This window comes from Pyrus communis, chromosome 6, assembly GCF_963583255.1.
Source record: "Pyrus communis chromosome 6, drPyrComm1.1, whole genome shotgun sequence".
Taxonomy (NCBI): Eukaryota; Viridiplantae; Streptophyta; class Magnoliopsida; order Rosales; family Rosaceae; genus Pyrus; species Pyrus communis.
In genome coordinates, this window is record NC_084808.1 from 24256218 (window position 1) to 24283470 (window position 27253).

The following is a 27253-nucleotide window of genomic DNA, read 5'->3' on the forward strand; positions in this document are numbered from 1 at the left end:
AAGCAATCATGGGAAAAGAAGGGAATGAGGGCTCCAGGGAGCTTTGAATCTTGCTGGTGAGCCTTGGACACGATTTCAGCCACAATTTGCTCCACTTTCGGGCAACCTCGATTGTAAAACCCTACATGTAAAGCCGTTCCGAGGCCTTTTCCAGCTGCATCTCTACAAGGAACGACGATGATGACCATGATGATGCATAAGGTGAGAAGATTGTCCCATTGATCATTACACGACGGATAATGTCCTTGTGTTAATTAATACGGTTAATGGTGATTACTGGCTAATGCTTTTCTTAATTGCAAATGCCACAGCCGAACTACGTACCAGTGAATCGTGAATGGTTGCCTGCCTTCCTTGGCGAGAGGATGCATTTTGCTTATTTTCAACCTCCCAAAACTAAGAACAAAAATATCTACTCACCGAAAAAAGAATTTTCGGAATGTTTTCGATCTCTGGAACTCCCTTTGTTTTCCACCTCTGCTTCTTCTATTGCCCCCTTGCCGGTCACAAGAGTGGTAGCAAAGTCCAAAAGTAGCAGAGGTTTTCTAACTTTGGCGGGAAAATAGCAAATGTCTAGGGTATTTGATATTTTCTTATAATTAGTCAACAAGTCGATTTCTTTCTATTTTCTTATTGTATACCTGTTTAATAACTTTCCTTATTTTCTATGTTAAAGTTAAAACTAACTTCTCTTTGGAAAAAACGTTTCTATTGTGGTACTCCTTGTGTTTTTTTTTTTATGATTCAAGTGATATTAAAAAATAACCTAATATAAATATTCTGGAATCAAAATTATAACGTGAGTATGGAGAGAGAAGTACACTGCTCTAACCAATTTAACTAAACTTAATTGCCCATTTTTTTTATATTTATTAATCTATGATTGTGACTTAGGTCAACTCCGGAAATTGGAACACCTCAGCATGCTCCAATGTATTGACTTTCTTGCATCAAAGCCTCTAAATATGGGTTTTCTTAGCCGGCACATAGCTCCCACGAACTAATGCCTAACTCCATCGTTACTTACTCTAACCACAATTAAACGTTAATTCGCTCTTCGTTGCAACCTGATGAAGCTTTTCCTTTCTTTCTCACGTATAATAATGTTCCGTATCGCTACCTATACGAGGAATTTCCCAGTCGAACGACACCAGATTAAGGTAGAAGGAGAAACGAAAAGGACGCACCAGTGCTTAGCTAGCTCTTAGCAGAGTTCTGAAATACATATATAATTCTGATTAGTAACAAGATTAAAACATAAGCATATATTTAATTGCTCACGAAGAATATTCTGTTTCCATAATCCAGACCAAAGGGACGGCCGTCCCGTTAATTAGAAACAAAGAAAGAAAATCCAACACATATTATGTCGTCTCAACGCAGATTTACAGCGGGCAACCTCTGTATGTGGAAGAAGATCTACCGAAGTTTAAACCAGATGCTGATTTTCCCATCCATCTCCCTTGCGGTTGTGTACAGAGCCAGTCTCAGATTGTGGTGACATATACAGTTCAGGAGCTTGATACACTGTCGGATATTGGCACACTGCTGTCTGTGAAGATCGAAAACATCGAAGAAATGAATAAAAATACGACTGAAAATCCCTCGTTCATAGTTGTGGGTTGGGTGCTGTTTGTCCCCATGGAAAAGAATGTATTTAGAACATCAAGGCCAGGTGAGACCTGTGTTTGAGATTTCATGAGTTGATTTCATTTGTCTGAAATATCTAAGAATCCCTGTCCACTGTTTGAAAAAAGTAAAGATTCAATTTTTCTGTGTGTTAAGATGTAGGAGAGACGGACTGTCCCCAACTTAACCACCTACACATACGAGCAGGTGCAGAGTTTTATACAAAAGGCTTCAATGCAATTAGTAGTGGTGGAACCACTCATTATATGTTGTATTTTAGTTTGTCGGGTTTCTGACGTGGAATCAAAATCAAATCGATATTTACTAAAAATCATATTTCATATGTACAAGGATTGGTAGTTATTTTCCTTCAATCTTCCACCACCGATTGATGTAATCCTACACACACAAGTTTACACAAGATTTTAGAAAATTCACAGTTTAGCTTCTGTCGGAGTTGATCGACCGTTGCCCTTGTTTTGGTCATCAGGATTCAGACACAAGCGGTCGATATTGATTGCAATTTTATTAGCTGTGACATTGCTTTCAATCAGCACATTGATCTGCATCCTTTATCGGAGAAGAAAACGGGAACAAAATGTGGAAGTTCCAGATAAAGCTGTATCGAAAAGCTTGGCTTCTCACCGATCCTTTTCGTTGCACAATCAGTTGCCTCATAAAGAAAACATGCAAGGTCAGATAAAACTCCAGCCGCATCTCTAATGTCATGTTAATATGCCTGAAAAGAGAGAAATTTCTAATCATGACAGTAAATCTACATTGTTGATTTCATAGATGGGGCAGTTTTTGAATCAGACGGACCGGTCATATTTAGCCTTGAGGAGATTGAGGAGGCTACTAGTTACTTCGATGAAACTAAGAAAATCGGAGAGGGTGGATATGGTAGCGTGTTCTTTGGAGTAATAAGGAAGAAGGTATATGGCAGGAACCCCACATGTTTTCTCCATTTCTACCCGAAAAAAGTTACGAAACTAAGCTGTATATGTTCAACTTTCAGGAGGTTGCCATAAAGAAGATGAGGTCTAATAGTACCAAAGAATTCTTTGCAGAGCTAAAGGTCTTATGCAAGATCCATCACATTAATGTTGTGAGTGATCGATCATTTCTGAATAAGTTGACCTCTAACATGGTGCCAAAAAAAGTGCTTCGAGTACATTAATCACTTGTGTAAAAATATCTGTTTTAGGTGGAACTTTTGGGGTATGCCAGTGGAGATGACTACCTCTACCTGGTCTATGAGTATGTCCAGAATGGATTGCTGAGCGAACATCTTCACAATCCGCTACTGAAAGGTACTTGAACCATTGCACGTACATATCTTTAGTGAAGCGTTTACACGGGCAGATTTAATTGAACTGCAGATAAATGATTTGCAACTAACCAAACATATTAAACCAGGTCACCAGCCACTTTCTTGGACTGCAAGAACACAAATTGCACTGGACACTGCAAAAGGTATTGAATACATTCATGACCACACAAAAGCGCGATATGTGCACCGCGATATAAAGACGAGTAACATTCTACTCGACGAGGGGCTCAGAGCAAAGGTATACCTAAAACATGAATCCATCCATTTTTATTGAAGTTCACTGAATTATTATATCAATTCTGCTAATTGATATGATTACTTCATGCTTTTAATTAGTAGCTTAAAAATCCATTTTCCGTAGGTAGCAGATTTTGGTTTGGCAAAGCTTGTTGGAAGAACAAATGAAGAAGATGTTATAGCGACACGGTTGGTTGGAACACCACGCTATCTTCCCCCAGAGTAAGTTTCATTAGGGTTTACCTTCACAAGGAAGCAAAGCCTGTCCCAGTTTTTCGTATATCTGACTGTGTCTGTTTATGAAAGATCCGTGAAGGAACTCCAGGTGACTCACAAAACAGATGTATTCGCATTTGGAGTGGTATTAGCAGAGCTGATCACAGGGCAACATGCACTTTTCCGTGACAATCGAAAGCCTGGGAAGATGAAATCCTTAATTACAGTCGTAAGTTCCAACCGAATCTTGAACAGAAAGACCAATGCATATCACTCACTAGTACAATTTGATTGATTTGCTGCACATTTTGTCAGGTAAAAAAGGTGTTCCAAGATGATCATCCAGAAGCAGCTTTAGAGGCTGCCACAGATGGAAACCTCATAAGAAACTATCCTATGGAGGACATATTCAAGGTGCTCTAATGATTTCATACACATTTATTCGCAGTCCATGCTGTTGAATAAGTGGCCAAGTGGCCATACTTTAGAATTAACAAACAAAAAGGGGAAACATCTTTCCTTGTTTTGGGGAAGAAAATATGGATTGCTTTTTCTTTTGTCTACCACCCGTGAGTGTTGGCTCTTTCATAATGAAGGGTTTGGTTGCTTTTCCATTCGGTTGTGTGAAAACAAGAAAGAAGGGAGAGTTGCAGAGAGTTTTGCAGAGAGAAAGAGGGCAGAGAACAAGGGGTGCCGCATCCCCCATTTGAAAAGAGCTCATCTCTTCGGTTAGTAATCATCCACCAAAGTAGTTGTTGTTGTAATAGCTTTGAGCTATATGTATAGAGAAGAAATTATTCATTATATTTCTTTCTCTATTTGTTTCTTTGGTGTGTGAGAGTTATTGGGTGTATTGGGCTTTTGGGTTGTGAGATTGCCAACACTTTGTAAACTCCCATTTAGTTGATAGTAGATTATTGGGTGAGCTCCTACTGCTCCGAGGACGTACTCCAATTACACTGACTGTGGAGGAACCTCGTTAAAATCTTGGTGTTATTTTCTATTTTGTTCTTGCATTTCATTTGATATATTTTCTGTGGGTTAGCTTGATTTGGTTCCGCGTGGTTTGGTGCTATCCTAGCACAACAATTGGTATCAGAGCGCTGGTTGCTCTTGGGTACTGTCTAATTGCCAAAAATGTCAGACGGGCAAGATGAGAATCCTTTTGGAAGCAGCTCCGGATTTGCAAGAATTACGGTGCAAAATGCAAAGTTCGAAGTTGAAGATTTTGATGGCACAAACAACTTTGGGATGTGGCAATGTGAGGTCAAAGATGTGTTGGCTCAACAAGATCTACTTGCCGCTTTGGGAGAGAAGCCGGAAACTATGTCGAAGCCGGAATGGGAGAAATTAAATTTGTGGGCTTGCTCTTCAATTCGGTTGTGCCTTGAAAAAACTCAGAAGTATTTTGTGATGCGGGAGACATTGGCAAGTGTGTTGTGGTAAAAATTGGAAGACAAGTATATGACGAAGAGTGCAGAGAACCGGCTACACTTGAAGAAAAAGCTCTACCGCTTCCAATACAAAGAAGGTACAAAAATGATTAGACACCTTGATGCTTTTAATAAGTTGATTGCCGACTTGTTAAATTTAGATGAGGATATTAAGGATGAAGATAAGGCCTTAATATTGTTGAATTCCTTGCCGGACTCTTATGAGCATTTTGTTACCACTATTATGCATGGTAAAGAAACTGTGAAATTTGAAGATGTGTCAAATGCCTTGATGAATTATGAAATGAGGCATAGAGATAAAAATCATGATAGTATCTCGGAAGCTTTATTTGTTAGAGGTAGATCATCGGAGAGAATATCATCTTCTAGTAGGAAAAAATCACAGTCTCGACCTAGAGGAAACTCTAAAGGTAGAAAACCTTTGGAAATGGATGAATGTGCCTTTTGTCGTAATAAGGGTCATTGGAAGAAAGATTGTCCTAAGTTGAAGGCCAAAGGAAAAGAAAGTTCTGAAGCTAATGTTGCTGAAGTTGAAACAGATTTTTCTGATTTTGCTTTAACCACTACCTCATCATTTGATTGTGCTACTAAGTGGGTGTTGGATACGGGTTGTACTCATCATATGACTCCTCACAAGGATTGGTTTTCAAGCTTGAAAGAGTTTGATGGCGGTGTTGTGTTCATGGGAGATGACAATCCTTGTACAACAAAAGGGATTGGTACAGTTCGTTTGAAGTTGCATGATGGCATGGTTAAAGAGTTGACAGGTGTTCGGTATGTACCGAATTTGAAGAAAAATCTTATTTCTTTGGGAACTTTGGAAGCCAAGGGCTTCAGGTTTCATTCAGATGGGCAGACATTGAAGGTGACTTATGGTGCACTTGTTGTGATGAAAGCTCCTCGATGTGGCCATTTGTATTTATTGCAAGGAAGCACTGTGACAGGTGAAGCATCTGTAGTCTCAGAAAATATGGGCACATCCGATTCTGATACTACTAGATTGTGGCATATGAGATTAGGCCATGCCGGTGAGAAAGCTCTACAAGGGCTTGTGAAACAAGGTCTTCTAAAAGGTGCCACGACTTGTAAGCTTGATTTCTGTGAGCATTGTGTCTTGGGGAAGCAAACTAGAGTGAAGTTTGGTACTGCTGTACATCAGACGAAGGGCATTCTTGATTATGTGCATTCAGATGTTTGGGGTCCTACAAAGACTCCATCTTTGAGTGGGAGACATTGGTTTGCAACCTTTGTTGATGATTATTCAAGAAGGTCTTGGGTCTATACTATGAAGCACAAGAGTGAGGTGTTGAGCATTTTCTTGGGTTGGAAGAAAATGGTTGAGAACCAGACTGGGAGAAAGATTAAGATTTTGAGATCGGATAATGGTGGTGAATACACATCAGACCCTTTCTTTAAAGTTTGCAAAGAGGAAGGGATTGTGAGACATTTTAGTGTCCGGGGAACTCCACAACAAAATGGAGTTGCAGAAAGATTGAATCGAACCTTGCTTGAGAAGGTTAGATGCATGTTATCTCAGTCGGGTTTGAGCAAGTCATTTTGGGCAGAGGCAGTTACTTATGCATGTCACATCATCAACCGGTTACCCTCAGCTGCTGTTCAGGGTAAGACACCAATGGAGGTATGGTTTGGAAAACCCTCTTCTGATTATGACTATATTCGTATTTTTGGTTCACCTGCTTATTTTCATGTAACTGAAAATAAACTTGATCCTAGAGCCAAAAAGGCTATCTTTCTTGGTTTTAGTAGTGGTGTCAAAGGTTACAGGTTGTGGTGCCCAAAGATGAAAAAACTTGTAATCAGCAGAGATGTGACATTTGATGAAGAAAATATGTTTAGAGACTCTGAAAAGAATGTGAAAGATGTCCAACAGGTGGAGCTTGAGAAAGTTGCCTCTAGTACTTCAAATCCTATTTCCGCTGATGTCGAAGCCACTACAAGTGAAGAAGTGGAAGACCATGAGGATATTGAAGAAGTTGAACTTGAAGATTCTATTCAAGTTGAAGAGCAAGTTTCACCTCAAGAGTCTATTGCCAAGAACAGAGGAAAAAGACAAATTACCAGGCCAGCTCGGTATAGTGACTATGTTGCTTTTGCTCTTCCTATTATCACTGATGAGATTCCATCCAATTTTGAGGAAGCCATTGAGAGTGAGGAAAAGGAGAAGTGGTGCAATGCCATGATTGATGAGATGAATTCTCTCTTGAAGAACAAGACTTGGGAGTTAGCTAAATTGCCTAAGGGTAAAAAAGCTATTGGTTGCAAATGGGTGTATGCCAAGAAGGAAGATGCTGATGAGAAAAGCAATGTGAGATTCAAAGCAAGATTAGTTGCTAAAGGGTATGCACAAAAGGAGGGCATTGACTACAATGAAATCTTTTCTCCAGTTGTGAAGCATTCCTCAATTCGCATTATGTTAGCTCTTGTTGCACAATATGATCTTGAGCTTGTGCAACTTGATGTGAAGACGGCTTTCCTACATGGTGATTTGAATGAAGAGATTTATACGTGTCAACCGGATGGGTATAAAGTGAAAGGGAAGGAGAATTTGTTTTGCAAGTTAAAGAAATCACTTTATGGCTTGAAGCAATCTCCAAGACAATGGTATTTGAGGTTTGATAAATTTATGAGAGGCCAAAATTATTCTAGAAGTCAATATGATCATTGTGTGTACTTCAAGAAGTTGCAAGATGAGTCTTTCATTTATTTGTTGATATATGTTGATGATATGTTGATTGCCTCAAAGAATGTTGAAGAGATTGAGAAATTGAAAAAGCAAATGAAAAATGAGTTCGAGATGAAGGATCTTGGTGAAGCAAAGAAGATCCTTGGCATGGAAATCACTAGAGACAGAGAGAAATGTTTGGTATGCTTGAATCAAAGACACTACCTTGAGAAGTTGATTCGGAAGTTTGGAGTTCATGATTCAACCAAACCGGTTAGTACCCCTTTGGCTCCTCATTTTAAATTAAGTTCTCTACAGTGTCCTAAAACTGATAAAGAGAAGCTGCAAATGAAAGATATACCATATGCAAATTTGGTTGGTAGTTTGATGTATGCAATGGTATGCTCTAGATCGGATATTGCTCATGCAGTTGGCATGGTGAGTCGATATATGCATAATCCAGGTAAAGAACATTGGCAAGCAGCTAAGTGGATATTGAGATATCTCCATGGTACTCGAGATGTTGGTTTATGCTTTGAGAGGGATGACTCTGGTATTGGTCATTTTGTTGTTGGTTATGTTGATTCAGATTATGCAGGTGATCTGGATGGAAGGAAGTCTACTACAGGCTATGTATTTACTATGGCTAAAGGGCCAGTTTGTTGGAGGTCCATTTTGCAGTCGTCTGTTACCTTGTCTACTACAGAGGCTGAATATATGGCAGTTGCTGAAGCTATAAAGGAGGCCATTTGGATACATGGACTGATTAGAGATTTGGGGATTGATTAGAAGCAGGTGGAGGTACATTGTGATAGTCAGAGTGCCATTTATTTGGCTAAGTATCAGGTTCATCATGCGAGGATCAAGCACATAGATGTGCGTTATCACTTTGTTCGTGAAGTAGTTGGTGAAGGAGAAATCATTCTCCAGAAGATTCCAACTAAAGACAACCCCGCTGATATGTTGACTAAGGTTGTTGGTGTAGCCAAGTTTGTTCATTGCTTGAACTTGGCTCACATTTTGCCTATATAAAGAAGGCGTTGAGCAGTAGGAGTTTTGGAGCATTTGGCTCGGCATGAGTTGTTCTCTTGCTAGTGATTGGGAGTAATGTTGTGTGTTAATTGTGTTGTTTGGCTTATCATGGCGTTTTTCGGAACTTGGCCAAGGTGGAGATTGTTGAATAAGTGGCCAAGTGGCCATACTTTAGAATTAACAAAAAAAAAGGGGAAACATCTTTCCTTGTTTTGGGGAAGAAAATATGGATTGCTTTTTCTTTTGTCTACCACCCGTGAGTGTTGGCTCTTTCATAATGAAGGGTTTGGTTGCTTTTCCATTCGGTTGTGTGAAAACAAGAAAGAAGGGAGAGTTGCAGAGAGTTTTGCAGAGAGAAAGAGGGCAGAGAACAAGGGGTGCCGCATCCCCCATTTGAAAAGAGCTCATCTCTTCGGTTAGTAATCATCCACCAAAGTAGTTGTTGTTGTAATAGCTTTGAGCTATATGTATAGAGAAGAAATTATTCATTATATTTCTTTCTCTATTTGTTTCTTTGGTGTGTGAGAGTTATTGGGTGTATTGGGCTTTTGGGTTGTGAGATTGCCAACACTTTGTAAACTCCCATTTGGTTGATAGTGGATTATTGGGTGAACTCCTACTGCTCCGAGGACGTACTCCATTTACACTGACTGTGGAGGAACCTCGTTAAAATCTTGGTGTTATTTTCTATTTTGTTCTTGCATTTCATTTGATATATTTTCTGTGGGTTAGCTTGATTTGGTTCCGCGTGGTTTGGTGCTATCCTAGCACAACACATGCTTCTTTGTCTTTAATGTTTAAACATTGCTCAACTCCTTAACTGTAAGGAGTCATTCCGACGAATCACACATTGACACAACAACGAAATATTTTAGCACACGTGTCAACCTGTGACTTTTCTGTTGAAAATTTTCGTTGAAAAGAGAGTCAAATCACTACTATTGTTGCAGATGGCAGAAATTGCGAAATGGTGTTTGAGTGAAGAAGCAGTGGAGAGGCCAGAGATGAGGGAGATTGTTGTGATGCTCTCACAGATTGCGACATCTTCGATCGAGTGGGAAGCAACACTGGGTGGCAACAGCCAGGTTTTCAGTGGTAAATTTAATTTTAGTGGAAGATGATCCAAACCCTAAACCAAATGATCGATCATTCTTGTGTTATATGAAAGTTCATGATATATCAAGTGATTTTTTTCGAGATGATTTGTTGTTGTTGTAACAGATCGAAGATAGCAGCTTTTTAACTATCTTATGTTATTATTGTAACTCGTAAAAATTTGTAATTTATTTGTTGAGAGCATTTATCTCACGTCGGAAGATAGCATCATTTTATTAGTAAAATAATTTAAAGAATTCTGAGAATTTTTGTTTATTTTTAATTATTTTGAACTAAATGTTCATATTCTGATATGGTGTCAAACTATCCACATGTTGGCCTTATGCGACACTATACATGAGACATAATCAAATTTACAGCTCTAAACATATGAAAATGATCCTTCATATGTAATAACTAAGAGCAATGTTTAAAATATCTACGAAATTGTTGATATTTCTCTTGATATATCCGAAAAATCAAGGATCGAATGGAAAAGGGATGAAATGCAAACTTCACCCCTATAACGGCAGGATATATGAAATCAATGAGTATCGGCAATATTTACCGATTTAGGATAGAAATTTTGCCAGAATTGCAGATTTCGAACTTCTGAACTTTTTTGATAAACTTTCTCTAATTTCGACTAAATCTAAAACCTATCCCATTGTAAGTTTTTATAATTTTTATCAAAAACAACCAACCATTGATATTTCTATAAATTTGCATATCAATACTTCTAGCTATATAAATATTTTAAACGTTGAATAAGAGTCGCTATTTATCCATTTCCAAATTAATGTAAGAAGGGGAAAACTTGAAAGGTATAATTACCTTGGAGTTTAACATAAAACGTCGTCGTAAGAAGGAGGCAGACGCGGGTCTCTAACGTCTGGAATAAGCAAAATATTCACCGCGAACACCTCCATTTCCAAAACAAGACTCCTCCTTCTTCAGACTCTGAGACAGATTGAAGATGGCGGTTGATGCTGCAAGAGTAACAGCAGACGGCGAACGGAACCCGAACGCCTAAAATTCAGATTCAGATCTACTACTACGCCAATCGACTCCGCTGCTATATCCGAATCAGATCGCGTCCAATTTCTGCACCGCCGATCAGATCTCATGGCAGGGGCAGTCTCGGCGCTGTTCCTCCTAGACATCAAAGGCCGCGTTCTCATCTGGCGCGACTACCGCGGCGACGTCTCCGCCGCTCAAGCCGAGCGTTTCTTCACTAAGCTCATCGAGAAAGAGGTAAAAAAAAATGTTCTTCTTACTTAAATTTACTCAATTTCCAGAATTTCTGCGTTTTTTGATCTTGTAATGGTTTGGAGAACTGATTGGTTGCCGAGAAAACAAAGGAAAACGAAACTGAATTGTCTTTTGTTGATGAATTATTCCCCTGCAAATTTGGATTTGATCTGTTTTGTGAGAGTAGAAATTGATAGTGGCATTATGTTTTTCTTTCCATGCTTGTTGAGATGCGGTTCAGGTTGATCCGGAGTCTCATGATCCAGTTGTTCATGATAATGGCGTAAGCTACTTGTTTATACAGCATAACAATGTTTATTTGATGACTGCGTCCAGGCAGAACTGCAATGCCGCTAGTCTTCTCTTCTTTCTACACCGAATAGTCGATGTAAGCTCTATTGGTAATTATGATAAGTTTTGTTCCTCATTCGTTCTTGTTATTTGTTTCTGCACTTATTTGAAATGCGTAATTGGTGAATTGATTATTGGACGGCAGGTGTTCAAGCATTACTTTGAAGAGTTAGAAGAAGAATCGCTTAGGGATAACTTTGTGGTTGTGGTAAGGAGATGTTTGTGCCGGTCATTTTGCTTAATTTTGATTGAGAAACATTGCAATTTGACGTGTTTTTTTGTGTTGTAGTATGAGTTGCTCGATGAAATGATGGACTTCGGTTACCCTCAGTATACTGAAGCCAAGATTCTCAGTGAATTTATCAAGACTGATGCTTACAGGATGGAAGTTACACAGAGACCTCCCATGGCCGTAACAAATGCGGTGTCTTGGCGAAGTGAAGGGATACGTTACAAGAAGAATGAGGTATGTGCTTTGGGAAAAACTGAAGAGTTTTCACTCTTCTTTGAAGCCACAGCAATTGGATGACTTTCCTTCTTCTTTTTCACCTAGGTTTTCCTGGATGTGGTGGAGAGTGTTAATATACTAGTCAACAGCAATGGACAAATCATTAGGTCTGATGTTGTTGGTGCATTGAAGATGAGAACTTATTTAAGGTGTATTTCCGTTCTAACCCAGTGAATTTTCATCTATGCTTTAGCATTCTAACTTGTGCTTGTTTCACTGGATATGCTTTTTAAATGCCAAGTGAATGCATCCATTTTCATCTGGAGATGTCAGTTTAATATTTGCTAGCTTGTTTGGTTTATGCTCGAGTTATAATCCATTTGTAAGAAGAAACTATGTTTATGAGGACAGTGGTATAAATCCTAGTTAAAATTTCTCTTTTGAGTACTCTGTTTCATCGAAGCCATTAACTTGATCGAAGTCAAAAACCAATGCACAGAAAGATCAAAGATAGAAAACCAGGGTTTGGAGAAAATCTCTGAAAAAAAAACAAGAGGAACTGAATTTCTTTTCTGAGTTGCAGAAATGAATAGTAGCTTTACATCTTCAGAGCGGTCTCGTTTATACACTGTGCTATTGTACAATTTTTTTTTTTCTTCTCCAGAACACAACAATTTACTGTAGCATAGTAATGTATACCAATTCCATTTACTTTTTTAACTGTCTACCTTTCTCTTTTATATGCTGGTATCAGCTATCAACTAGTGCTTACCCATTTTGCTTGCAGTGGTATGCCTGAATGTAAGCTTGGCTTAAATGATAGAGTGTTATTGGAGGCACAAGGGCGAGCAACAAAGGGAAAGGCCATTGATTTGGAAGACATCAAATTTCATCAGTATGTAGCTTTCTGATTGATCTGAGTGCTGCTTTTGTGTCTTATAAGTGTTTGAGATTTTAGATAAAACTAATCTTCCTCCAAGTCCTTATATTAAATCATAAAATTTGTTTTAGGTGTGTTCGTTTGGCTCGGTTTGAAAATGACCGGACAATATCTTTTGTACCACCTGATGGAGCTTTTGATCTCATGACATATAGGCTGAGTACACAGGTATCCCTCATGCTCTGCTGATGCTGTTTTCTTTTCTTTGTGTGTGTCTGTGCACGCATTGAGTGGGGAGGGGAGGTTTATTTATTGCTTATCTCATTCCAGTTAATCGTCATCATTTTCCCTTTCAGGTTAAGCCTCTAATTTGGGTTGAATGTCAAATTGAAAGGCATTCAAAAAGTCGCATTGAGATTCTGGTAAAAGCTAGAAGCCAGTTCAAGGAGCGTAGGTATTAAAAAAGTTCTTTAATCAATTTCTTTATGCTTTGGGCATCCTAATGTTTATTCCCTTAGTATTCATGAAAATTTAACCGCACAGTACTGCAACAAATGTTGAGATTGAGATCCCTGTGGTATCTGATGCCACTAACCCTGATGTTCGGACATCATTAGGATCTGCAGCATATGCACCTGAAAGTGATGCGCTTATCTGGAAAATAAGATCTTTTCCCGGAGGCAAGGTGTGGACTCGTATTATTGCTAGTTTAAGAAGATTATTATGTTGTACCTCGTGCTGTGCACTTTATCCCCATTTATTGATCTTGTTTCTAATCCAAATTGTCTAGGAATACATGTTGAGAGCAGAGTTTCGTCTTCCGAGTGTAACAGCTGAAGAATCAACTCCTGAGAGAAAAGCTCCTATACGTGTGAAGTTCGAGATACCATATTTCACTGTTTCTGGAATACAGGTATGCCTTTATGAACCTGATTGCTTTGCTCTATTTCGGGGACATCTGGATCTCTTTCTACAATCAACTTAGTTAAGGGCACCTAAGCCTGTATTAGGACCTGATATTTCAGAGCAACGATGGAATTTGTATTCCATATGTCAACATGTTAAATGATCAGCCATCGTAGAGCTAGGAATTTGTTATCGTGCGGTTTTCTTATAAGCAAACTGGGGTTTTGTAGGTTCGTTACCTCAAGATCATTGAAAAAAGCGGATACCAAGCTCTTCCATGGGTGAGATACATAACCATGGCTGGCGAGTATGAATTAAGACTGGTATAAAGTTGCCCCTGCAAGGTGTTTTCTGAGGCGCAGCTCTCACGTACGATCTTGTATGGTTCAAATCCAAAATTGGTGGATAGATTAAAGACCGTCTTTGAGAGCCAGTTGCCCGCGATCGGTCGTTTGTTGAGAATGAGTTATCTGGCCTTTGCTTTTGTGCATGTATAATGAAGGTTTATCTAACAATGTTGTAAGTTTATCGTCACCGGAAGGTAGATTTATTCAGCACGTTGAATTAAGATTCGTCATTGTGGATTTGGATTTTGGCTGTCATTTTTCCTATTCGATTCTTATTTGTCTGGAGACTGTCCAAATTAGTACATATTTTTCTTTTTTCGATTGAGATTCGTATTGAAACATCGGCTCGTTTCAACCATTGATCAACGGCCATATACTCGAATTGGTCTTTCTGTGCACATTGAAAAAGCCGCACTTCGATTCAATTTTGATTTCATTTATTGGCATGGTTACTTAGGTTTTATGTACCAAATTTTGGAACCAATTGCGCCAACAAATGAGATAAAAATTAAAAGAAAATTGGGTAGAAATAAGGTTTTCTCAAAGCGTAATGCATTTATAAGATGAAAATTATTCACTATAATAAACCGCTCTTGGGTTTACTATTAACATTAGATATAGAAACTAGTTTTAAAATAAATATGCCTGCGTAGCTTGTAAGGTATACAGAAGTTGAGTAAAACTGTGCGATCGCTGTGGTTTAGTAGTAGATTAAGCTAATTAATGACCATTAGCAGCGGACTTGATGGTTGATAATCTCTCCAAGAAGTGGTTAAACACGTCTTCCCTGCTCAGCATGCTAATCCTGACGTACCTCTGATCAACCCCAAAGCGCCTCCCTGTTCTTCCTTGTACCTTAATCTGCCCTCTCAGAACCTTCTCTGTGTCTACATCCTCCTTGGCCTCCATCCATGCAAATGCTGGCATTGTACAAAAACATTCCCAATATTAGAAGACGCAACTTTATAAATGTCATAATTTCGTCGATGTGGAAATCGTGAATCGGAGAAAAGAAAGAAAGAATATGTACAGGATTAACTAGCCTCGTTAGTTGATGTGAATTCTGTTTTATTAGGTGTTAGATTAAAAAATTTAACGTGGATATACAACTCACATTTTGTTTTATCACGTGATAGTCAACACATGGGAAGTCAGAAATCGGAATTAGAATGATTTTAATAAAGAGAATAAGTTTCTAATTATGTTTCGAATTAGTTACTTTTTGCAAAAAGAGAATAATAATTATGGTTTACCTGGATATGTTTCAATGGAGTCTCCAGAGAAGATGCAGTACTTTTTGGGGTAGTTGGGTAAGCTGAAAACTTCACTTTGCTCGACCACTTTTCTTAACCTCTCCCATCTGTTCCCCATTATTTGATGGCAGTGGTCGAAGAAGAGCTCAGATTTGTCAGTGGACTTGCAGTTCTCATAGCCGTCGCAGATCACTCCCATTATCTTTGCAGCTCGTTGCTGCGAATCCTTGGACACACCAAGTGAACTCAGCTCTACAAACTTTGACATCTTTCTAGCAACCTCTTTGTCCTTAACAATGGCCCATCTGATCATACAAAACAAAACCAAATTGAACAAATTCCGTTTGAAAGATATTAGTAAGATATTGCACTTTAACGAGTTCTTAATGACTTTTATATTTTTTTTTGAGTGTCAATAATGGCTCCTTACCCAATGCGAGAACCGGCATGTCCGGTGCTTTTGGAGAATGTGAAGTACATGATGTCATGATCGGCCGGACGAGTAATTGGGGTGTACTGAGGCCAATAGTAGGCCAGGTCATGAATGAGCTTCCCTTGATCACCTCTGTTCTTTACGACAGCCTCTCGGAGAGTACCATCGGGGTTGTTTGGGGTGTTGACCACCTCAATGTAAGGTCCATGTCCAGTTTTGTTAAAGGCATATGCATCGCCTGTCCATTTGTACAGAGCAGAACGAAGATAGTCTGTCTCATCCGGATATGACTGCAATAAATAAGTAAATATTTGTTACAACTTGGTTAATAATGTTCTGGAAGTAAAAATCAAAGTTATATTGAGTGGAAGAGGTGGTTAACAATAAACAAGACATGCCATGTTACTATGTTTAATTTCGATCCAAGGGTTTCAAAACACAGGGCTACGTGCATATGTTTGCTGCATGTTCCCAAACATGCATGGTTATGTTTTCAAAAAGACATATTTGCCTCTTTGTCGCATTTCCCATGCAGAACATCTGCATGTTCCACGACAGTCTTCTCGTAATTTCACCCCTCACAACTCGAACACCTTCGCAGCATGCATGCCAAGGGAAAACTATGACATAAATATATGTGGACGCCGTAAGTTTTCTTAGTCCGTCAGACTTGACATGTTATGTTTAAAACTATTAAGTCTAATTAAACTGCCTAATTTAAAACTTTGTGATCTAGACTGATTGCCTCATCTCATATATTGTATACATGTGAATTTAACTTGTTATGACGTAAAACTATTAATATAAACTGAGTAATCAAAATTGATCGTCAAATAACGTAACATATCAGATATATTATAATAGAAGAAATCTCAACAGGCCCAATTTAATCGGCCCTTGAACATAGCTAACACAACCTCTGAAAGCACGCTTAATTTGATATAATTTATAAACAGTGAAGCTGAAGCAGCATTCTGTTGATCTTTTGCAGTTGACAAAAAAAAAAAATAACAAAGCCAACATCAAGTTCCACACATGATCAACAAAACACAGCGAAATCAACGGCTGTAATTCAATCAAGAAATGGTTGCCAAATGTCAACGAGTATAGAGAGCCTCACCGAGTAGTAAGGGGCGGCAGACACAACGCTGACGGGCTCGGACCCGCCGGGGGAAGTGAGGGCATACAGCGCAGCCTGATAGAGCTGAGTGGAGCCTGTCCCGACCACGATATGCCGATCACCATCCACGACGGCGTTTCCAACCGTACGATGAAGTCTTCTAACCGCCGCCTCCAATGCTGGCTCCAAAAACCAGCACACGCTGGTGAAATCGCTGATGTAGCTCATCAATTCGCTTCCGGAGATCACCATCGTACACTTGTCCCCCATCTTGCTCCAATAGGACTCGAACACTGTCGGGTCGCCCCTGTCATCACCAAAACCGGAAACACCATTAATGTCGATTGCATGTTAACCTAATTAGTAAACAAACCAGAACTTAGTTGTTGGAAAATATAGTTTTATAGAAGAAAAAAAAAAAACGAATAATGCATTGTAAAACATTCGTATTCAAAATCCAAACGTGAAAATCAAGAACTAAGCATTAAAAGGTTCTCGACCTTAACCTACAGTAAATAACAAGATGTTGCATCCTCTCTACTTGGAATAAAGAAGCTAAGGAGAGAACTTACTGTTCGAGATTGAGGACATGGTCGGATGGAAAACTAGGCAGTGTCATGCCGTTACAATTGGCAGGGGACACACGGGAGGTTTTGTTATTGGAAGTAGGGTTCTCCGTGCCGCATATTGTCATCTCTGTTTCTCTAACAATACACAGCTATTAATTTGTCTGAGTTTTTGATGCGGCTCTCTTCTCTTTCTCTCTGAAGTCTCAAAGTTGGGTCTCCTCTTCTGTGCTTATGCCTCTATTTATAGAACATATGGAGAGGGTGTCTACCTTCAGGGACACCCAATAATATGGGGAGAGGTGCATCAACCCTAATTCCTTCCTTTTTTTTTCCCTTCCTATTTCGTAAGAAAATCTGACCATATAACTTTAGAAAATCTAAGAACCTCCCAAAAAATAGGAACAAATCTCAACAGCAATGACCGTATTGGTTAATTAAACAATTCTGTTTGATGGCAAGATTTTCTAAGTTAATTACTTTCCAATTTTGGAGGAATTTTTGTATGTGCCCACCTTATATTTTAAGTTTCCCGTTATAAAGTTCAGGTACCAACCACACCAAACGGTGACACCTTACATTTTGAACTCACGGTAATTAGTAAATTTAATTTTTATATTATTTAAGATTGACGTAAATGATCACGATTATTTACTAAATATATGTACATTTGCAAATAGATTGCCAGTATAAACATGTGTATTTAAACAAGTAGTCTAATTTGTTTGGTTTACGTAGTCTATTTTTTAAGTTGCAGAATTGCAACAATATATTCTTATTACAGATCGTTTCCAGAGAAATTGGTAAACTATAGTAAATCCAGATATTAACATGGCTGGTATGGAAATTTCATATCCATATCTTAAAAAAGGCTGAATATTAAAATGGCTAAATGGCAAAGGAATGGAAAGTAGCAGACTGAATGATTTGGTATGTATTATTGATCAACTTTACAGTACAATATATACATCATTGGGTCAACCAATTAACCCTACATCAAGGTCTTAGAAAATCGTATCCCTCTTTTGGTGGGATTTGATTTAAACCATATTAGATAAATATATTACAAAATATATTACATGATATTTCTTAATACTCCCCCCTTAAGTTGGAGAGTGAATATTATGAACTCCCAACTTGTCGCGTAGTGTCGCAAATTGATCTTTTTGTAAATAAATCTGTTAATTGGAAATGTGTAGGTACATGTGAGGGAATAATCATTCCAGCTTGCAGTTTTTCTCAAACGATGTGACAATCAATTTCAATATGCTTCATTCGCTCATGAAAAACAGGATTAGCTACAATATATAGGGCAACTTGATTGTCACAAAACAATGATGTGGGAGCCTTTTGCGGAACTTTTAAATCTTACAAAATATAGCGTAGCCAAGTTAACTCTAAACATGTGTTGCCCATAGCTCGATATTTGACTTTTGCAGATGATCGAGAAACATTTTCTTGTTTCTTGGATTTCCATGAGATGAGAGAATTTCCAAGAAAAACACAATATCTTGTAACTGACCTTTTTGTAGCACGACAACCTCCCCAATCGGAATCACAAAAAGCCTTTAACTAAAGATTGTCAAAGACATGGAATAACAAAACTTGACCAGGAGTACCCTTGATGTACCTGAGAATTCGTAAAGCTGCATCCCAATGAGTGTTACGAGGCTCATGCATGAATTGACTCAATGTGCGAACTGAAAAAACTATGTCAAGCCTAGTGACAGTAAGATAAATCAATCGTCCAACTAGTCTTCTGTACTTGGTGAGATCATCTAACAATGCTCCGTCAATGAGAGTGAGTTTCAAATTTTGTTCCATTGGAAACTTGTCTGGGTGTGCTCCAGTAAGTCCAGAATCCTGCAAAATGTCTAGTGCATATTTTCTTTGAGACATGAAAATGCCTTTCTTAGAACGAGAAAATTCAATGCTCGAAAAAATATTTCAAATCACCAAGATCTTTGATGCAAAAGCGTGTGAGAAGAAATGTTTTGAGGCGTTCCATCTCTTGAAGATCATTTCCTGTAAGAAGTATGTCATCTACATAGATAAGGACTGCAGTAAATGAAGTACCTTGAGCCTGGGTAAAAAGAGAATAATCAGCTTTTGTTTGTTGATAACCTGCTTTTTGAATGGTGACTGAAAAAGTCGAAAACTAATTTCTAAAGACCTGTTTGAGTTCATATAGAGATTTGTTAAGCCGACATACAATGTTCTCCCCCTGTCGACAAAGACCAGGAGGAGGTTCCATGAAAACAACCTCATGCAAATCACCATGGAGAAAACCGTTTTGAACATCCAGTTGATGAATGAACCAATGATGGGCACTGGCAATAGCAAGGTGATAGAGATTTTTACCACCTGCAAAAATAGGGATAAAAACCCTTGAAAATACTTGCAAGAGTATAAGGTTGTCGTAGTATAGCAGCTCAAGCAAGTTGTTTCCACAAGGATTGAATGAATAATTTGTATTTGTACTAATCCTTAGCTAATTATTTAGAACAAAGTTGTGAAAAAGATGATTTTGGAATTTAAAATAATAAAAACGAATTTAAATTAAAAACAATTAAATAAATTAACTAGAGAACAATTTAAGGAAAATCAATTTGTAAAAGCCCTAGGGTTCAGCCGTCATCTTAAAAATCCTACGTAATTCTTCCAATTACTTATGAATTACCCATGCATATTTTAAAGGTTAGGTTTTCTTAATATATATTATACTTGGAACCTCCAACATAGAACATATATCTAACATGCAACCCATCTGGAAGTTTGGATCAAATATGAACATGAGAGACTCATTAAGTTTTATGAAAACCCTTTAAAAAATCATACAACCCTTAAGACGTGGTGTTCATCTTAAGTGAAATTACAATTATTAACCACAAGAAGCCAGCGTCAATTTCAAGAAACATTCCGACCAAAATTGCATCAAATTACTTTTCTAAAGATCCTAATGGTGATCAGGCATTAAGACAATTAGACGGTTTTAATCACGGTGATTAATAATTCAAAACATGCATGCATAATATCATAAGTAAATTGAAAATAAACTGCATATTCTTGCTAAGGCTCAAGGCTTTGCCCTAGCAAACGAAACTAGTTACGAACAATCATAAAACAAAATATTATTGAGAATAAGGATAGACAACACCTAGAAAATAAACTTGAATTGTCAAAGGCTTGTGCGTCTCCTCCTCTCTTCTCTACAACCATAATGGCTAAATATCTTTATTTATACTACTACAATATAAAACCCTAAAAGGTCATAGAATAAAACTAGGAAACATAATAAAATAATAAAACAGAAAATAAAAGGTTTCTTATTTGAACTAAAATTTGGACTTCTCAGAAAATCAGACTTTTGACTAAACAAATCAACTTCGATTTGGTCCCAAAGTGTCTCTTTTGAAAGCTTAAGTCGTTCCCTACAACTCCTCAAGAGGAATCTTCCTCAAAATATGCCATCTTGACCTTTAAAATGCCCAAAATGTCCAAAAACGTCAATCTGGAAAAGCTGCGCTGGGCCTTTATTTCATTGCCACGATCAAACGGCTTAGTAGAAAAATATCAAACTTTGATACAATCATCTTGAAAAACTCACGAACATCTCCAATTAGAATCACTCCAAAATTCGTCTGTTCGATCACTTTTTTCTCAAGAAGAAGTCAATTGTCCTACATCAAAAATATAATTCAAAGTATCAAAATCTCACCAAAATAAACAATAAATTAATACTAAGATTAGGCTAAATTATATAGAAAATATTGACCCATCACAAGGAGACAACGAAGAATGATGAGTTTGGCAGTAGGAGAGTGACTGAATGATTTCGTGTGTATTATTGATAAACTTTACAGTACAATATATACACCATTGGGTCAACCAATTAACCCTACATCAATGTCAAAATCGTATCCCTCTTTTGGTAGGATTTGACATTAATCATATTAGGTAAATATTACAAAATATATTACATGATATTTCTTAATACCATACATGTTGGTTTAAGCAAAAGAATTCAGATCCCTCGCAATTACCCCATTTTTAATGAGAGGTAAGATCAAGTGAAACTCCAAAGTGATTATACATTTTGTTCGGATATGAGACTTGTACCTAGGGCAACCAGTTTGGGTACAATCAAATAGGAAGGTTTGCCAGGCAGCCGAAGGAATAGTTCTATCCCAAACATTGAAAATCAGCAATAGAATAACCGACACTAGTTATGGCATCTGCTAGAAAATTGGCTTCCTAAAGGCATGCTTCCAGCAAATGTCCTCAAAAAACCCAACAAGCCAGCGAATATCCTCCAAGATGAACTTCAATATCCAAGGGGGGTTATAAGCGTTACTCATGGACTCAATCATCAACTTCGAATCACCCTCCACCACAATACGAGCCAAACCCTTAGACTTGGCCATCCACAAGCCATCCTGAAAAGCTAGACATCCTGAAAAGCCAGACATTTCGCAACAGAAATAGTATTTTGACCAATAAATCTGGCCCCTGCAACAATAGGCTCCCCTATATGTGGACTGAACTGTTACATGTCGTAAACCACACAAATGCAAACTGTTACATGTCGTAAATCACTCGATGCACAATCGCTCGCTTACAAGTCAATCTTATTATAGAGATGGATGAGAAAGAAAAACGGATTTGGGCTTTACCAAAATAGGAGCACAAACATGTATGGACCTAGAAAGTGTTGTTGGTCCAGTTCAGCCCAAGTTTGATTTATCCAACTAAGCAATGTACGTATGATCCAGATTTGATGGACTAAAGGAAAGAGGATTAGAGGAAAGGGCCAAAATCTTGCATGGTTATGTGTTTTTTTATGAAGTGTCAGTAACAATTCTTTTTGTTTTTTGTTCTTTGACTTGAGAGAAGTGATAGTAGAGTTGTGAAGATAAAAAGTAGAGATTGAAGCTGAACGGCGCCTGTATTCAAGATTTATCTTGAGTTCTTGATTCTAGTAAAGGAGAAGGGTGAAGAGACGAGAGTCGAGACAAGCTTGCAGCTCAAGTGATTATGAACATTTACTTTGTACCCATTCTCTGCATCCCTTGTATAAATTGACAATTAATGCACATGTTCATATTTAGAAATGGAATCATGTACTTTTGAGAACTGAAAATGGAATTATAGGCGTGTAACTTGAATGATACTGTTTGTTTCCAAATACATGCACTTTGGAAAGGCCAGAGAGGTCTGATGTACAAAGCTAAACCCTATAAATATCTCTCACTACACTACAACGAAGGCTACGCAAATTGTACCAGCAGTGGAGGGTGAGGGAAAAAATTCAAAAAATCGGACAGGAGAACTAAACATCTACGTGAGGTAAGGGAAGGGGAACAAAGGGTTACTGCTGGTGCTAATTCAATAGCTTTCTTTGTTTTGAATTCTATGTTCTAGTTTTGTAGTATATTGTGTGAGAGTACTGGAATGCTGAACTAATGGTGTGTTTCGTTCGGTAAAGTCTGAGGAGTTTTTCTAAATACATGCTTTCTGCAGCGTTCAAAAATGCTGTCGTATATCAGATCAAACTGAACTCCGGCTCTCTCCCGATTCACAATGAAGAATATGTGATCAGCTTCCACAATCTTGTAGTACCTGCATTGTAATCAAATTCCAAATTTATTGTTTTGTTCAATGAGAAACAATGAAGAATAGGTAGTAGTGATGAGCAAAAGAGTGTGTTTTTACTAACCAGATGCCCGGTTGCAAGGGATGACAATCTGATTCATCCTTTACAAACTGGCTTGGATGTTCAATGGGAAGAAGAGGGCGTGTCATGGAGATGGTATTCAAAGCGCCATCATTGTCCTGCCAATCCTCATCCCTGCACACGAATTATTCACACAACCATTGAGTCATCATGATGCAATTGAATTTGAGCATTCCATTACCATTGATATGTGATTAAGAACACACCTGTAGCCTTTGTATGGGGGAGAGACATCTGGAGGGTGACGCCACTGGCTCATCTGCAACACTCTAATAAAAAGCAATGGATGAATTCCGAATATACTTGAAGGAACTGTGACACCCAACACCTTCCTGGTACGCTTAGTGGCATAGTTGAAGTAGTATGTGTTGGGGAAGGAATGGAGATGGCTGTTAAGTCTTATGGAGCCTTGAAGTGTTAGGTCTGGGAGAATCCAATCACCAGAAGCAAACGGGCCTGAGTTTCCCAAGAGGCAATCAACAAGACCCCTCACACCCACTTTCTTCCATGTGAGGTTATAGTGATCAAATCCGAAGTTGTAATAAGCCTTCAGCCAGGGAATGTCAAACCAATCGTAAATGATTACTCCTAGCCGGCATAACTGCAGCAGACATATCGGTTTCAAAGTTTTTCCATCTTCTGGCCTGAGAAATACAGAAACCACAGCAAGAATTTTAGCACTAGAAAATCAAGTCCAATTCGCATATGAAATTAATGTGTTAATATAAATATAAAACAACACTCATCCTCTTATATAAGTATTTGCATTCATCACACAAAGTTTTAAAGACAAGAATAAGATGATGAAATGGAAACTCACTGCATTCCATCCAAGTAGGTTCTTGTTGTCCCATTGAATGCTCCTGACAATGATGTTATGCTCAGTACCCAATTCTCATTCGTGTTCTCAAACCCCCTGAACGCCTGCAGACAAAATCAAACGTTTCAGTCAACAAAATGAAACATTCAGTAAAAAATGAAAGCAGGATTCTTCCTGCCATCCTGTTTTTACCTTAAGTAAAGCTTGTCATACTTATTCTAAGGATTTGGAGTGTTGTTTAAGGCATGTCTACATAAAGAATGGTCATGGAAATTTTGGGTAGGGGTTATCTGATCACGTCATCTGTAGGGCACCTCTCACAAAAGCACCATTTTGGTCACGCCTGACCCCCTTGTTGGTCTCAGCTTGTGTGAGAGCTGCCCTCCTACCGAAGTTTCTCTCACTCAGAAGAACTAGTCTGAAACAAATTCATAGTCTTGACTTACCTTATCAGCAAGCATTTGCTGCAGCACACGGACAACCTGTGCTCCAGCTGAATGGCCGACAAAGTGAAGAGGGTGATCCTCATCCCATTCAGGGTAGTGCCCTGCATATCCCAATCACACATTAGCAATGACACGCTTACTATAAGGCCTAACAAAGCACGTACTTTTGTGGTTTTAGAATCCTAAAAGCACTGTCACAGAATGACAAAATAATATGAACACAAGGAAATGCTAACCTTGTTCGTAAATTCGACCGAATTGTGAGTGCCCACAAGCCTTGCTGTGTTCTTCACCATAATCGACTCGCCCACCCTTCAAATAGTAGAACAATTCACGAGCCCTGAAACCCCCAAAACCCCCATGAAACCTTGTTAGCTCCGAAGGGTACAATACAAAAACAGCCATTGGGGATCGAGGTCCTGAGTTCGATTCTCCCCAACCAATATCGCTTGTATCGAAAAAAAAAGAAAAGATTTTGAGGCTCCGAACAGCACGAACCTATCATAAATGCTCGTGAGAGATCCCAAATCAGGCACCAGAACCCTGTCATCCTTCTTCTCCGCCCCGGCGAAATACGATAAACTTCCCAATCTCTGCAAAACAGAAGAAATCCAAAATACCCAGTTACAAAAACTGAACAAAAAACAATTTAACACCCCAAAATGCTCCATTTACAGTGCGAATCGGAACCCATTTCGGAACAAAAATCAATACAAACGTACCCCCTTGCCAAAACCAAATATCCCATGAACCAAAACAATAGGTGGCAGGCTGCCATTGGCCGACAGGTCTCTCTGTGCCACCTCATCCTTCACCTCAATGCTCACGTTCGGCTTCGAGAGCAAATCGTTCAGCGCCTGCGACAGATCGCCGGCCACGGCGGTGCTAAAGATATAAAACCCGTACAGCATGTGAACCAAGCTGCTCACAAAAAGCTCCGAAAATTGCAGCGCCGCAATCCATAGTCTTATCATTTTCTCCAAACTCGTCAGCATTTACAATTGCAGAGCCTTCTTCAAGAAACTCAGAAAACACAAAACCCAGAAGGCTCCTCGTTGCAGAAAACGAAAAGGCTCGAGCTTTTTTTATATAAGCATGAAACTTGAAGTCCCCCTCTACGAAATTTCAATAGAAAGGGGAAAAATCCGAAAATCCAAAGTCTCTGAAACTCCGCGGGTCTTTGTTTTTTTTTTTTTTGTCAAAACAAGAGGGAGAAAATCAAGGGGGCAAAAAAAAAAAAAAAAAAAAAAAAAAGGGGTAAAGGATTAATCTTTGAATGCTCTGAGAAATTGAAAAAAAAAATGGGAGTTGGAATTTGCAACCACAATTCCCTCGTTTCCCAACTATCGGAAGTTTTCGTTGTTAATTCCTTCCTTTGTCGTCTGAGTTGAAGGCAGAGAGGAGAGAGGGAGAGGGAGGAGAGGGAGAGAGAGTTGGTGTGGATTGGTGCAACGTGTCCCCTTGAGAAAACCGCTCTAAGAAATTATAATAACTTCCGCAGGTGGGTCCCGCTGAGTTGACAGCAACGTTGATTAAGCTAATTAAAACGATTAAATAAACAGTAATAATCTAATTAATTTTCTGGGGATTTTGGATAATGGTTTTTGTTTGTGTTAACTGTGGATGAGGAAAACAGCAAAATTCTAGGCGTTTCTACAGAGGTCCAACTGTCTGCTGGAGCTCCCGTGAATTGAATTTGGAAGATTTTTGGAGATTTGGAAGGCCTTTTATATTTGAGTCACCTTGAAATTAAACGACTTTGAAAGGTGCCCTAACCCTCAACGACCAACTAAAACCGGCCCTTCAATTTAGTGCCTAACAAGAAAAACCCATACTTCCAAATCACGCGCTTTCAACGGAAGGCGGAGATTCATCAAACAAAGAAAGTATGGAGGAGACGAGAGCAACAACTTATATGAAACGTTTTGATTCTGATGGTGCGTTGTTGTGCAGTAAATTTATACAAAAATTATACGTTATTAAATTAAGATGTCACACAACTGAGAATGGATTTTATGCAAGTTATTTTCTTACGAGTGACATAAGAAATTAACTTGTTCCTTTCATGAAAAACTTGTTGCATATTGAGTTTTGGTGGTGGCGGACTGGTGGTCTTTATGATTTTGAAAGGGACAACTCTAGGTTATGGGCATTTTGGCGCAACGTGTAAGATTAGATTGACTAACAAGAGCCTTATGGTCTGATCCAGTGCGTGTAAGTCAGTGTCTAAAATATTGGTACCAATAAAAACATCAATATATGAATTTGTTAAAATATCAATGAATATATTAATATCGGTATCGATTGGTTTTAATGAAATTGATAGAAATTAGAAATGAAATTTTTGGTAATATCGAACACTAGTTTGGACCAAATATAGGAGTTTTTCTGATTTTAGCCTATATGTTAGATATATAGATAAAATATGTTGATTATATCCGGAATTAAATATATTTTTTTCAGATATAAGATGGATTTTAAATTTTATTCTATTTTCATATTTTTCTTTGATTTTTTAAATATTTTCACAAAAATATCAATCGTATTGAAGAAATTTCAAATACAGATGCAAGCACACATCTGCTAGCTACTAACTGTTCTCGTCGACATGGTATGGCATTGTCGGTTCTTAACTTCACACACTGACCAAGTTTGATGCTATAGTATGTGCTCATTGTTGAACATGTCAAATTCTGCACTTGGGAGTAAAGATTATTTCCCCTCTTTTTTTCCTTTTCCTTTCCCTTCCCTTCCCTCCTATTTGAACGGTCACGGTTAAGTCATATCAATATTTTATATTAATTTTTTTATAGAAAGAGAAATACAAAATAAAAAATGTGAGAGGAGATGATGGAAGGGTATGGATAGAGAATGGGAGAGAATCCTAGTTCCACTTTATGACTTACAAGTCAAAACTTATAAATGCAAGGTACTTCTTAGTAGAATGAGGATCCTCTTCGGATTCTCTTTATGAGTATTTTGGGATATTTCAATCACATTCATTCATCGTATATCGTGC

The 27253-nt window shown here is 38.3% G+C and overlaps 4 protein-coding genes across 4 annotated transcripts; 2 read left to right on the forward strand and 2 right to left on the reverse strand.

The window, feature by feature from the left end:
* Positions 1-177: 177 nt before the first annotated feature.
* LOC137736281 (lysM domain receptor-like kinase 3) lies at positions 178-9876 on the forward strand. Its single transcript, XM_068475577.1, has 11 exons — positions 178-201; positions 1309-1675; positions 2120-2323; positions 2425-2564; positions 2648-2737; positions 2837-2942; positions 3049-3200; positions 3324-3421; positions 3506-3644; positions 3731-3829; positions 9535-9876. The coding sequence occupies exons 1-11, from the start codon at positions 178-180 to the stop codon at positions 9703-9705; spliced, it is 1590 nt and encodes a 529-aa protein (XP_068331678.1). The 3' UTR covers positions 9706-9876.
* Positions 9877-10557: 681 nt separating this feature from the next.
* On the forward strand, positions 10558-14158 carry LOC137737141 (AP-1 complex subunit mu-2-like). Its single transcript, XM_068476531.1, has 11 exons — positions 10558-10933; positions 11172-11318; positions 11427-11489; positions 11571-11747; positions 11835-11938; positions 12517-12624; positions 12741-12837; positions 12966-13063; positions 13153-13294; positions 13400-13522; positions 13746-14158. Exons 1-11 carry the CDS (start codon positions 10805-10807, stop codon positions 13842-13844), a joined length of 1287 nt encoding a protein of 428 aa, XP_068332632.1. The 5' UTR covers positions 10558-10804; the 3' UTR covers positions 13845-14158.
* Positions 14159-14572: 414 nt separating this feature from the next.
* On the reverse strand, positions 14573-17362 carry LOC137736282 (L-tryptophan--pyruvate aminotransferase 1-like). The gene is made up of 5 exons (XM_068475578.1): positions 17241-17362; positions 16669-16975; positions 15546-15838; positions 15116-15420; positions 14573-14782 (listed from the first exon to the last, which is right to left on the reverse strand). The coding sequence occupies exons 1-5, from the start codon at positions 17360-17362 to the stop codon at positions 14583-14585; spliced, it is 1227 nt and encodes a 408-aa protein (XP_068331679.1). The 3' UTR covers positions 14573-14582.
* Positions 17363-22278: 4916 nt separating this feature from the next.
* On the reverse strand, positions 22279-25913 carry LOC137737760 (uncharacterized). The gene is made up of 8 exons (XM_068477314.1): positions 24957-25913; positions 24733-24827; positions 24471-24574; positions 24235-24335; positions 23789-23892; positions 23175-23612; positions 22951-23082; positions 22279-22853 (listed from the first exon to the last, which is right to left on the reverse strand). The coding sequence occupies exons 1-8, from the start codon at positions 25227-25229 to the stop codon at positions 22694-22696; spliced, it is 1407 nt and encodes a 468-aa protein (XP_068333415.1). The 5' UTR covers positions 25230-25913; the 3' UTR covers positions 22279-22693.
* Positions 25914-27253: the final 1340 nt, after the last annotated feature.

What these genes read in the sequence shown, in the direction of transcription:
- LOC137736281 (XM_068475577.1), top strand. Translation starts at nt 178, where the DNA reads ATGATGACCATGATGATGCATAAG. An exon ending in TTGGAGTAATAAGGAAGAAG is followed by an intron (nt 2,565 to 2,647) that starts GTATATGGCAGG and finishes TTCAACTTTCAG; the next exon opens with GAGGTTGCCATAAAGAAGAT. An exon ending in TCACAATCCGCTACTGAAAG is followed by an intron (nt 2,943 to 3,048) that starts GTACTTGAACCA and finishes ATATTAAACCAG; the next exon opens with GTCACCAGCCACTTTCTTGG.
- LOC137737141 (XM_068476531.1), top strand. Translation starts at nt 10,805, where the DNA reads ATGGCAGGGGCAGTCTCGGCGCTGTTCCTCCTAGACATCAAAGGCCGC. An exon ending in GGGATAACTTTGTGGTTGTG is followed by an intron (nt 11,490 to 11,570) that starts GTAAGGAGATGT and finishes TTTGTGTTGTAG; the next exon opens with TATGAGTTGCTCGATGAAAT. An exon ending in AAGATGAGAACTTATTTAAG is followed by an intron (nt 11,939 to 12,516) that starts GTGTATTTCCGT and finishes TTTTGCTTGCAG; the next exon opens with TGGTATGCCTGAATGTAAGC.
- LOC137736282 (XM_068475578.1), bottom strand. Translation starts at nt 17,362, where the DNA reads ATGACAATATGCGGCACGGAGAACCCTACTTCCAATAACAAAACCTCC. An exon ending in CATGTCCTCAATCTCGAACA is followed by an intron (nt 16,976 to 17,240) that starts GTAAGTTCTCTC and finishes TGGTGATGACAG; the next exon opens with GGGCGACCCGACAGTGTTCG. An exon ending in CATGCCGGTTCTCGCATTGG is followed by an intron (nt 15,421 to 15,545) that starts GTAAGGAGCCAT and finishes TTGTATGATCAG; the next exon opens with ATGGGCCATTGTTAAGGACA.
- LOC137737760 (XM_068477314.1), bottom strand. Translation starts at nt 25,229, where the DNA reads ATGCTGACGAGTTTGGAGAAAATGATAAGACTATGGATTGCGGCGCTG. An exon ending in TATTTGGTTTTGGCAAGGGG is followed by an intron (nt 24,828 to 24,956) that starts GTACGTTTGTAT and finishes TCTGTTTTGCAG; the next exon opens with AGATTGGGAAGTTTATCGTA. An exon ending in AGCAAATGCTTGCTGATAAG is followed by an intron (nt 23,893 to 24,234) that starts GTAAGTCAAGAC and finishes TTTTGTCTGCAG; the next exon opens with GCGTTCAGGGGGTTTGAGAA.